Raw genomic sequence first — 13,077 nt, forward strand, 5'->3', positions numbered from 1 at the left:
TAGAGAAGTAGTATGAAAATGGTTTGATGAACCCTCTGCCAGGCACTTAAGTGTGAATTGCAGAGTAACCATGTAGATGTAGATGTAGAAATTTGGCTTTTATTAATCTTTTCCGCTGAGGCAGTCAATGTATTTGAAACAAATTGTTTAATTCCACACTATTGGTTAGTTTCAACTGTTTGCAGCATTTTAAGTGTATGTTTTCTTCATCTAGCATTTACAGCATTATGCCATAATAAAGAACCAAACATGAGATAATACAGTACTCTTACTCCTAGAAAACTTACATCTCGAAAACCACACTGAAAAGCTTAATATCAGTTCGAGGCCTACGTCATTGGGAATCTTGACATGTGAATGAGCACTTTAAGTATGCAATTTAAATGTGCACATTTTAGTATGGTTCAAAATCCTGATGCTCTTGGAGTATCCTCTGATGTCTTGTTTCTTTCATGACATAATGTAAGATCTTTTAATGTTTTACTCATACGAACATACAGACCTCCTACGTCATCATAGCTGCACAAGCGCAGCGGCGCCTGTTATCTGGCGCTCTCTGGCAACTGCTGAAAAGAACGTATTTCTAACAGGTCACAGGAAAATATTGTGAATGGTGGTTTGAAAAGCGTTACTTTCAAGTAAACTTCCTTTTACACAAGTTGAACTATGTGTGAGAATGTACAATGAATTTCTTAAATCACAGAGCTTTTGACTCTCATTTGAAAATCAGCTCTTTGATAATGAGCCATTTAGAAGAAATTTGAGCCTAGAAGATCAGACAGTTATGTCTTTATTAAAAATTTTACTGGCACATTTCTGTGATATATCTTAAAGTGTAATATTTGCAAAAAAGATCAGTATTTTATGTGAAATCGTAGTTTCTCATGCAGCTTATGAACCTTTGAGACCAATGTTATATGTGAAAGCTTTGCTTTCCTTGTAGCAGCACTATGTATATTAATGTAAACCATTAACTCTCCCTGTTTGTGTGTTTGCGCTACTTAATGGTAATGTTGGTATTGGCTGACTACATCATGTGCACAATGCTCTGAATATCCACTGTCATCGGCTGGCAAGATCATGTGACATGAGCTATGACTGGCTTACAAAAGCATATCACAATCACGATTTCAATGCTTCGGAAAGTAACATGTAGTGTTTGGTGGAATTAGAATTTATACTTCCGTAATACGAAAATATGCAGCGTACATGTTGCTGCACATCAAAGATCTTTTCAAAACGTGCCTTTTTCCCTGAGTTTTGTTTTCTAAAGTGCAGGGAAATTCTACACCTGTGCAAAACCAAAACCATTCTAAAGGATTGATAAGTTTTACAGTTCAGAGGGAAAATATACTGTCATTTAACATGGAAAAAGCATGTGTTCATCTGGGAGAAAGTGTATTTTTAACCAGGAAATACGGGAAATTTTTTTTTCCTTGTTCGCGTATACACCCTGATTGTACAGCTGATGGTTATCCATATTCACAATTGTGAATACATTTCACATATTTTATAACAGCTATAGTCGCCACAATGCTTATTCCTATGGACGTGCATGCATCATAATTTAGAATAGCACAGGCACTGCAGTACCGTTTTTATCTGCCAACACGGGCAAGCGACTTTCGAGTAAAATGTCTCGCCTGTACAGCAATATACATAATAATAGATGTATGAGAACAGGTTGTAGACAGATGGTTGACGACATAAGGAAGTTTCGGTCTGACCACAGGTCATGTTTGGATAGCCTAATGATAAGGCGACTACTCCATGTTCAAGTCAAAGGCTATGTACTCTTGTGAGAGGATCCACCTTTTTCTAGTAGCTGAGTTGTACACACCACAATAAGTTACATTTTAACAGGATACATTTTGTATTTTGATTCAGTAGCAGTAAATTTGAGTAAAGACTTGCCCTCTATTTGAGATGACTACAAAATGAGTGTAATTCGTGTTTAAATTTTCTGAACTGTCTGGACTCCAGCCCAAAACATTAATTGGAAAGTTCTAGTACATTGCAGAGTGGCTGGCTGACTCATTATATTTTAGTTTAGTAATTAGTCAGCCTATAGTATCTGTTGAAAGTATATTTGTCTCTTTACTACTGATTTATTCACTTATTGTATCTACAGTTTTAAGAAATGGTGATGTCCATGGATTTATTCTGCAAGTGGGGAGAATTAATTTGTTTATACATTTATTTTTGAAAACTTTTATGTTTTTATGGTTTTTAATGACACTTGTCTCAAGCTGTTGTATTGTGGGCACTGTAGAGAGAGATGAATGGAACAAATCATATAAATGGAAATACTATTTTTGTCTTGTATTTAATGCTTAAAATTTTCATCTATACCATTTTATGCTTCATGTTATTCTGTTTCTTTCTGTTCTTGAATTTAGTAATTTGAAATTATTTTACAGAGTAGCATGATTACAAGTAGAATCTGGGTGTAGCTACGAGAAGCTTGCAATGGTGGAATAAAGTACTGTGATAAAACAATGCGTGTTTCTTACATGTGTCATTCATTTCTTCAGTCATTCATATTACATCTACAGCAGTGAACCCCAAAGAAATGTGTTTTTCCAAGCTTAACTAATATTCACTAGTCCATTTAGCTATTGAATAATGAATATATGATATTTGTTAAATGATCTGTATACCACTTTGCCATTGGTGAAGTTAAATGATGTGAACATGAAATGAACCTTTCACATTGATAGAAGTTTGAGAAATTCGTAATCCAGTAGGTGTCATATTGAGAAATTGTTAATCTGGTAAGTGTGATACCAACATTGTATGATTGAAGACTACAATTGAAACATTTTCTTATGTGTTCCTGTGTAGTTGCTAAAATTCTAAGAATCATTTTGATTTATGTTAATGAAATTAATTCCCAGTAATAAGAAACTCATTGTTTGAGGTAGAAACAGAGCCTCTCTACAGATATTTTACAAATCATTCATCTGGTCCCATCTTGACTACAGATGCACCATTTATGGTTCGGCCCAACTTCATACTTAATGGCATTGTACACAGCACACCATTCTGGCATCAGATTAACAACATAAGATAACAGAACAAGTCCTATCCGTGGCCGCTGGTGAGCCACCACTTATTGTTTGATGGGAGCCCCTGACCATATAACATGTTCTTAAAGCTAAGTTGTTCAAAGATTCTGCAGCATCCTTCATCATTACTGACCCTCCAGGAGAGCAACTATTTGGAACTGCCCAGAAGCTATGAAGCCATTAGTGATCATGAGTGAAACGACTTGTAGTGGGAAACAATATAGCAGACATCAAGGTCCTCTCACATTTGCAACAAGCAGCCACTGTGGCTGGTAAAGAGAAACTAAATAAATTTTAAATTCCTTTCATACAGGTTGAATATGACAGATTTTATCCATTAGCATACATCCATTTGCATTTAAAACAAGGATTTTGATGACAGAGTAGTCTACACAGATGGCTCCAAACAGGCAAACAGCTGTGGCCGTGTGGTGGCAGTCTCTCAGACAGAGTGAGGAGAATCAGCTTGAGACTGAATTTTGGGAGGACCCAAACAGTCCTAGTGGTTGATGTAACTAACAAATGCATATGTCCAAGGTGAGATGTTCATGATGGATAAATGAACAACACACAAACAGATTCCAAAGAGTGACCAAGCTAGAAACTGAGACGATGTGATAACGTAGTAGAGGCAGTCGGGAACCAGACGTGACTTCAACTGCACACAACAGAAGTGGATACCAGAATGATGTATTGCTGGCTGTGCAGCTGTGTTTATTTCAGTTGCAGCAAGAACTGTTGGTCAAAGCATCCACTTGCGAAATTATGGGTGTCACTATCTTGGTGACAGCAGCTCTTCACAGATAGTGCGGCCGCCTGCTTTGAGTCCATTTCTTCTGACAGGCATTCAGATTTGTCAGACCAGCATACCAGAGGGAGTGCATTGGCTGTTGCATTGCCTTACCAAATAATGTCCTGTAGATTTACCTACTATCAGGATTTAACATCTTGGGTGCCAATTTATGTGATCATGGCTCTCGAGGAGATGAGATTTGCCTATGGAAAGATTTTATTCATCTGCACCAGCTTTCAAAGTACCCTGCGGAACATCCATAGAATGTACCCAGCAAAGAACCTTGCCCAGAACATCCAAGACACCCTGTATTCTCTGCAGGAGCAGAGTAAAGAGGTGTCTGTTGGATCAGGAGAACATCAAAATTTTGTGGTAATATCACAGTTACAGCAGCCAGGCAAGCTTGTGAGTGAGATTTCCAAAAAAATCATGTGAGATGCCCCTGAAGTCACTTATGTTACTGGTGAAGAGGGATATTGTGAATACGTGGGAAAGAAAGTGGCTGGAAATGTGTGAAAATAAACTTCAGACAAGTAAACCAAACTCCAGCCGAGATGTATGCCATTGAGTCACTGACATGAAACAGAGGTATTATATCTTATCTTTGTATTGTGCACTATTCCTTAACCCATAGCTTCAATCTTCATCAGGATGAGCCTTCATAATATAACACATGTATCATCACTATTGCGTTGTGCCATATTTTAAATGAATGCTGTGTGTATGCTGATAAGAAGGCATTAAGTTCTTTGACCAGAGATGTGCCCTCTATTTTAAGTTACAGTTGGGTGATGGTAGAATCAGTTTTAAAATTTTGTGACAGATCATGACTCATCACTAAGGGTTTTTTAAGGCTCATTTGTCAAATATAATTTTTAACTTGAGTCAGTACTGAGTTGAGCAGAAAATTGAAACAACTTAACAGATCACTCATTCATTTAATTTGTACAGTAGTTGGAAATATTTATTTAACTGTGAAATTATTGTGAAAATGATACTGTGTTTTCATACAGCTTTAACATGCTATTGGTATATACCATAAATATTATTAATAATACAGGAAAAGGAAACCTTATTCAAAAATTTCCCAAGAAAAGTCAAAACATGAATATCATCAAACTTGATGTTGGAAGAATTTCAGTTAGATCATTTAGCTGTTTCTCAAAAAAGTACTGAGGAAATTATGAAAGAGAAAGTAATAAGAAATCTTGAATTTAATCCTGATCACTATCTGTCTAAAATTAAGGTAAACTCATGTCTCATAAAATAAAATAAAAATCACAAAAAATACTAGAATGTAATACAGACAGACTTGCTATAGCAAAAGAATCAGTTCAAAAGTATCAAGATGAAATTAAAATAGCTAAACTGGGCAGAATTATCTAAAGAAGTCAATAATTCTACACAGAAAGCATTTGTGTCACTCAAAAATGAAAATACAATATTGTGGAAGGAAGTGTGTGAAGAAGCTTTAATAGTGCCGAAAGTGGAAAAACAGGAAATGCTGAAGAAAAATTTAATGCTGTGATCAACTTACACAGCAAAGAAAGGGAGCATCAAGGATAATTAGAAGAATTAAAAGAGATTTTGAAAAGAGGCAACTTGCAGAAATTGAGGAAAACTTTTAAAAAAATAATAATCTTAATTTTTTTCAGACAAGGGCAGACTGAAGGGTACCAACTCTCAAGTGCGTGTATCACAAATTAAAATGCAAACTTGGCTTAAACAACACTGAAAATTGCAAAATAATTGAAAAATATTTTGATCAGCTTCTTAATTTTCCACAACCAATCCATGAGTTGGGATTCTCAAACACTCATGAAAATGTAGAAGAAGAATTACCTCTAACCATCAAAGAAATTGATGAAGTATTAATACCTTAAAAAAACAATAAAGCTAGTAGAGAGGACTGTATTGCAGTGGAACTTTTGAAATTGTTTCTCCTAAAAATAAAAAAAGGAGCTATAATTAATTTTCGAGGAAATCTGAAAACCAGAAAAGAACCCCAGAGGTAGCCTCGATACATCTGTTGTATATGAAAGCCAATAAACAAGACATTAGCAACTGTGTTACCAGTTGCATGTAAAATATTTTCCAACATTTTACTAAACAGGGTGGAAGTGGTGCTGGACAGTCATTGAGGTGAATATTTGGGTGGGTTTAGGAAGGGCAGGTCCTGTTCTGAACAAATATTTAATCTGAAGTCAATCATTCATCAAAGATTATTGAATTCAAAAGATATTTTAGTAATGTTTGTTGAGTTCAAAACTGGTTGTGGTTCTGTTGACAGACAAACTGTACATGAAGTGACTCGATATTTGGTGTAAAGTCTATAGTACAGTAAAACTTCGTTAAAATGAATCTGAAGGAACTGAAAAATCAGGAGTTCGTGTTAGAAAAATTTGTGTTAAGTGAAAAACACAGATTTTCCTAAGCATACATGTACAGCAGTACACTAATGTGCAATACACTACACTATCAATCACATTATTGTAGACTTACAACACTATAAAGTGATTGTAAAATCCAAGTACTCACAAATTATGTACATTACTTTCTTGTAAAAAATTCGGTCATGGTTCGCTGATGTTCATGGGAACGATAATATTTTGTAATTTCACAACCAATTGTAATGATAGCGTCCGTAAACCCAGCAGTGTTGTCGGATGTTGAAGCAAACCATTCTAAGCAGTCCAAGGCTATAAACATCTCCTAACTGGTAGGTGGAAAGGTATCTGTATTCCCTTCCTCTTCACGTTCTTCTGATGACCCTTCTTGCACCTCGTTCACAGCTTTGGCACATCCGATTCCACAGAAGCCCATACGGCAACATCGTCATCTACACTAATGAATTCTTCAAAACTAATCCCAGGGTTCGCAACGTCCTGCAGAACTGTCCATTCATCAGGTGAAGTGGCATCTTCTAACTCGTGGACATCTTCAGTGCTGCTATGTCTCCAAGCTCTGTTAAATCACTTCCCTATATGATGTGGCGATACTGAGCTCCAGGCTGCTGCAATGGCTTTTATTGCGTCAAGCACATTCCAATTTGGCGTTGCACTATTGTTTTATGCAGCACGAATTGCAGCTCTTACAAGTTGCTTACGATAAGCTCTCGTTATGAGAGAGATTATGCCTTGGTCAAAAGGCTGAAGGCGGCTTGTGGCATTGGGTGGAAAAAACTGAACCTTTATGTTGGATAGGTTCAGATCATGAACGTTATGAGCAATACATCTGTCCAATGTAAGAAGAACATGTCTATTTTGAGCAACCATTCAACTGTTGAAATGAAGAAGCCACTTGCGAAATGATGTGCCATCGATCCAAGCTTTCTTGTGGTGAGAGTAGATGCAAGGTAAAGTGTCCATATTTATGTTTTTAAAACAACGTGGTTTCTTGGATTTACCGATAACCCAGGGACGAAACTTCTCACTGCCGTCAGCATTACAGCACAGTACAAACAGTTACACGTTGTTTGCTTCGTGCTCCACCGTGACACTTATTGTCTTTTATCCCCAGGGTGTGATTTGGAAAAAGATTGTAGAAAAATCCAGTTTCATCCCTGTTAAACACATTACACGAGGCATACTTTTCCCTCACTCTGTTGAATTCGAGCAACCAGCTGTTTGTACTTTCTTCATCAACTTTATTTGCTTCACCACAAATTTGTACAGATGAAATTGAATGTCTCTTTTGGAACCGATGCAACCAACCAGCAGAACAACGGAACTCTTCGATGCCCATATCTTTAGCAATATCATTTGCTTTTGACTGAATCACAGGGCCAGTTAAAGGTATGTTAGATGCACGCATATGATTGAACCATTCTAGCAGTAACATCTCTATGTCTTCATACTTGGCAGTACAAAGTCGTTTAGATTTGTTTCCAGAACCTGATGCCGCAGCATTAATAATTTTTTCTCGAACCTTAATAATCGTAGATAAAGTAGATTTAGGTATTCCAAACTGCTCTGCAATTGCTGTTTTCTTGGTACCATGGGTCCACTTCATCTAGAATCTTAAGCTTTAACTGTACGTTTAGAGCTGTCTGTTTCCTCTTTGCAATTTTCGCATGCTACGGTACCGGTTGTAACTGTAGTTTTTATTCAGTATTCCAACTCAATATGGCTATGACTAACAGAACACGTGTAAAATCTGGCACTGAGTACACTCCTAAATGCTGCTGCACACATTATTGAATGTATTACAATGTACAGAATACGCTGATTGTTGAGGTGATAATTGTGGCTACCGACCTACAATATGCTAAAAACGAGTCAACAATAAGTATAATTCGCTTTGTAGCTACATTTCCGACATTCATTTTGGGGGGAAAAAAATATGCTTTAGAATACTCTAAGGTCAGAAGTTTGTGTTACAGTGAAATTTAATTATGATAGGAACTTACACAGAGTTTGTAATTCGCCTTAACTGAAATTTGTGTTAACCGATAAAACATACCATAAGAACTAATGTATTCCTGGCGGGACCAATATTTTTTTCACATTAACCGCGAGTTCGTCTTATGCGAGTTCGCGCTAACGAGGTTTTACTGTAGTAAATCTAATTCATGAAACACTTACAGAGACAGTATCTAAAGTGAAATTTATTGAAGAAATAGGCAAGGTGATGGCTTATCACCAATCCTTTTTAATTGTGTTGTAGAAAAAGTAGTAAGACTTTGGAATGAGAAACTGAATGAATATAAGATTTCACCATTAAACTTGAGAAGAGGAAACAAAAAATTGGAATAAATTGCCTCACATTTGCAGATGACTTTGCTATACTTTTTGAAAATGTGTCATCTGCTGTAACGCAAATTAATCTTTTAGAAGAATTAGCCAGTAGGACAGGCTGAAGAATTTCTGCAGGGAAAATCAATTTTTTACTAACATTAAAAATGCACAAAAATTTCTGAAAATAAATATGGCAAAATTGAAACGGGCAAAAAAGTTAATAAATATCTTGAGGAGATAATACAAAATAGTGGTTTAGAAAAAGCTAACATAGAAGAAAGGATACATAAAATGGGAAGGGCGTAAGTTATAACCAGACTTTTACAACAAAAAATGCCTCTTTAAATATGCAAAAATAGGGCATTACAAACTATAATTTAGATAAATTAGAAATACTAAAAGGTCAATCATTAGGAAAATATTAAGCCCACAAAAAGCTATGGAGGGTTGGAAATAATGTAGTAATGATGAAATTATCGAAGCATAGATAATATATCAGAACTAATGAGAAAAAGAAGACGTATTTTTTGGGCATTTGTATTGAATGCAGTACTGTAGATTAGCTAGAAACATCTTCAAATATTTGTGGGATAAGAAGTCAACAACAAGTTGGCTCAGTGAAGTAAAACAGGTTTTCTAAAAAAATTATAAACAAGATAAAGAAACAATTGACGGAGAAGTTTTTGGGGAATAAGTATTGAATATAGAAGGATTCCAAGGTAGAAGAGTGGAAAAATAAATTAGTATGAAGTGCTCAGAAGACAGGAAGAAAAAACATATTGAGCAGATGAAAGAGTACTGGAGGAATAAGGAACTGTAATTGGCATGTGGTCTTTATATGGCACACCTGTGAAGGGAAAAGAGAAAAATGGGAATTAATAATCACTTGAAGGCTTAATATATACCTGAGATGGGATGGAAAACAATAGGTATCAAACAGAAGTAGACATTTGTAAACAATATCCAGAAAGTCCTGGTTGAATACAGGCACATAGAAACATTGAAAATATAGCAGAGCATTTGTATTATGATCTGCTTGAGAGTTAACTAAAACACACACACACATTTTAGAAGCATAATTTATTCGAATATGGTGTGGTGAATGATTGGTAGGATAGACATTGTTGAGTCACAGTGTGAGTTGACATGCCATTTTGGAGTGTCTAGAAATGTGACTTCATGACTGTAGACTCAGCTCCAAATGGGGATAGAGGGTGTGCTATTTGCATCTCTGTGTGGACGCTCTGGTCGCGTCTTGTTACTTGGACAATCTGAATGTGCTCTCGTCGTATTGACACTAACACAAGATTCCGTGCCATGCTTAGTTGGTTAGATTCCTGGTAAGCAGTATTTAAAAGAATTCCTTTATGATGCTGTCCCAGTAGCCAGTTGCTTGGCAAAACACCTTGGTGTTGTTCATGGTCCATCAGAGTAGTCAGTGTAAAACAACACATTCACAGTAAGGCTTGCGAACATCAGCAGAACACAGGCTATCGACCTGAACGGACCAGTTCTCGTCCTGTAGGTCACCTCAGTGCATATAAACCTATGGGATGTTACTCATTAACAATGTGATACTGCAGTGCCTGAAGATATGAGGCAGAAAAGCTTTGTTAATTGGTAGATACCCAATGGAGTTGAATTTGGGTTTTTGAGGATTCAGTTTTATATGGAATCTGATAATCAACATATTGAAAGACTATGGGATTCAAAGCAATCTATATTTATACATGAAACAGTTAAATAGTTTTCAGCCTTTTTGCTGCTATACACTGGTATCATTATTGATTCTTTCCTTTTCATAGAGAACAGTATTAATTCTGATAGAAATCAGTCGATGAAGAAGAGGTTATCATTCAAATATTGTGGTACGACATACTCCTTGCACTTCAACATACCTGAGATTTGTTTGGGAGCTGTATTTGTAACTTGCTTAGCATTTCCCATGACTAGTCCAGAACCAGAGATGGCTTTCCTTTAGAAGTAGTAAAATGTCCCTGAAGCATGCCTTAACAGTCTCACTGTATCCATTTCATATAGATACAAAAAAATATTGGCCATTAGCGGTGATTCTCACATTATATTAGGGGACAGTAACTGCAGTTACTTTTTGTATTTCCACTAGAGCAAAAAACTGTACTTTGCTCATTGAGTCACATCAGCTAAAATTACAGAGCAACCACAATAGTATACTGCATTATATTATACTGTACCTGAAATCATACCCTCCTACGTATAATGTCACAATGAATTTATAGCTTATATTTGTGTAATATTTGATATTTCTCTTATACCTAAATGGTTTTGAACACTGTATATTTTCTTTCTATACCCTATTTAAAGCTTACTGTTACCATCTTGTCTGAAGCAAAAATATCACTCTAATACTAAAAAAAGTGGTTAGGTATTATCTGAAAACCTTAGAACAATATTGACATAAGTGGTAGACCTTTTACTTTGTGCCACATGGAATTTCATTTCACATCTAATGCTCTTTGTTTTATATCTTTAGCTGAGTTTGGAAATCATGATCTTGAGAGGCACACTGCTGAGTATCTGAAAGATTTTGCTTTATTTCCAAAGGTATGTGACTGTAATACTGTATTATTGTTATTTATATTAATAGTAGTGCTAATAGTTGTTGTTGTTGTTGTTGTTCACAGCAGTGAAAAGATATAGCTAGTTATGTTGTAGTGTGAGTTTAATATTTGTTGTCTGGTGAAAACTGTTATTTAAATGACTTTTTAAGGATACTGTGTTGTGTATGTTTCATTCATGCGGATACTCAGGAACATTGTTATGTAATAAGATTATTTGTGTTGGATGGACAATGTCAATGGCAGATCATCCATAGTTAGTAAATATTTATGAGGTATCTGTGTCTATATTTTCAACAGTTAAGGATTTCAAACATGGCCACATTTCTCTTGAAGATGATCCCATGTAGAGCATTGCGAAACTATAACTATAGATGAATATTTCGAGGAAGTGCACATATGATATTAGATGATCAGAATTAAATGTGCACAGAACAGCAGACAGTATAGGCACATCAGAATTGGGAATGCAGTCATTTATACTTGAATAATTTAGGATGAGATAACATCGTGCAAGATGTTTCCACATCAGTTTAACGCTGGCCAAAAATGCTGTGTTTAGATTTGGTACTGTGCAGGAGACACAAGGACTATGCTTGTCAGTTGTAGGCCTAAACTTAAATTGTTATGTTTTAGATATTTTTTGATGACAGCAGGTCTAGCCTCATTCAAAAACAATTTTTTCCCACTAGCATTGTATGATTATATGAAAAAATAGGTTTATTTTGAGATTTTTCCGATACCTACAAAAGTATATTTCACAAGTTAAGAGTCTTGTGGATAACTTATTTCATAGCGAATCAGTGTTTGTGACTTACAGTTACTTTCAAAGAATAGTTCAACTTGAATTTCATTGTAAATCAACACGAATAAACATACGTTTTTGAGAATTTTCAGAAGTTACGATTGTCATGTGCATAAGCTATTTCACAGTAAATTGGTATTTCTGATTTAGTTACTGTAGCACATATTATAAATATCTTGTTACATCTGGTTTTTCTTTCCAAGCGGAATGTACATTATCTACATTTATCATAAATTAAGGCTATTTTTAGGTTTGTTAGCAGTTTTAGGCCTAACCTCAAAAAGTTTTAGGAAATTAGTAATTTTTACCGCAGGTTCTTCTGTTGCCTGAATAGAAATCTCATTTTGTGTACTAAATGCTTCAGTTTTTAAAGGGAATTAGTAATATTTTTAGCTCAATAGATTAAAAGATAATCAGCAGGTTTAGTTTAAAATTATTTGTTCACTGCCTTGTTCAATATTGTGCCAGCCACAGTGCAGCCCCACTGTGAATGCGGTTCTCGAAACCTGATTGAGTTTGTTGACTTTTGTAAGCAGCTGGAAATTGCCCTGATTACTGTCAAGTGATTGGCAGCTGCTGTGAGTGGGTGTGTTGGGAGAGCTCCCAAGAGTCCTAGGTACCCCAAGTACTGTCATCTCCTATGGGACCTGTAATTACTCTTTCAGTTGACTGTAAGTGGTGTGTCAATGCTAGGTCTCGGCGTCCTGTATGGGGTAAACAGGGACCAGGGAGGACTCAGCTTGCTATACCAACCCCCATAACCAACGGGTTTGAGGTGCTGTCATACACTGAAACTGAGCCAGTGGGACTCACTTCACCTGTTGGGAAACCTGCTTTGTCCTTTGTCAATAGGAGGCAAATGTGAAAGTGTAGGGACCTATTAACTGACGTATGGCAAATAATGGTACCCCTAATGGCAGCAAGGGACAGGAAGGAACATCAGGTGCACTCAGTGTGTATGCTGGGGGCTTCATTCAAAATGTTGAAGAGGCTGTTCTGGCAGCTATTGATGGAAAAGGGTGCAGCCAGCTGCAGATTGTGGTGCGTGGTACAACAAACGGTACCTGTCATCAGGGCT

General features: G+C 36.2%; 1 protein-coding gene across 1 annotated transcript in view; it reads left to right on the forward strand.

Annotated features, from left to right (window-relative positions):
* The window catches only part of LOC124722640 (tyrosine-protein phosphatase non-receptor type 14), a 169,444-nt gene that overhangs the window by 23,044 nt on the left and 133,323 nt on the right, over positions 1 to 13,077 (forward strand). Inside the window, exon 6 of the mRNA XM_047247787.1 lies at positions 11,110 to 11,180. Coding sequence (XP_047103743.1) covers positions 11,110 to 11,180 — 71 coding nt within the window. The remainder of the gene's footprint in view (positions 1 to 11,109; positions 11,181 to 13,077) is intronic.

Source organism: Schistocerca piceifrons, chromosome X (genome assembly GCF_021461385.2).
Source record: "Schistocerca piceifrons isolate TAMUIC-IGC-003096 chromosome X, iqSchPice1.1, whole genome shotgun sequence".
Taxonomy (NCBI): domain Eukaryota; kingdom Metazoa; phylum Arthropoda; class Insecta; order Orthoptera; family Acrididae; genus Schistocerca; species Schistocerca piceifrons.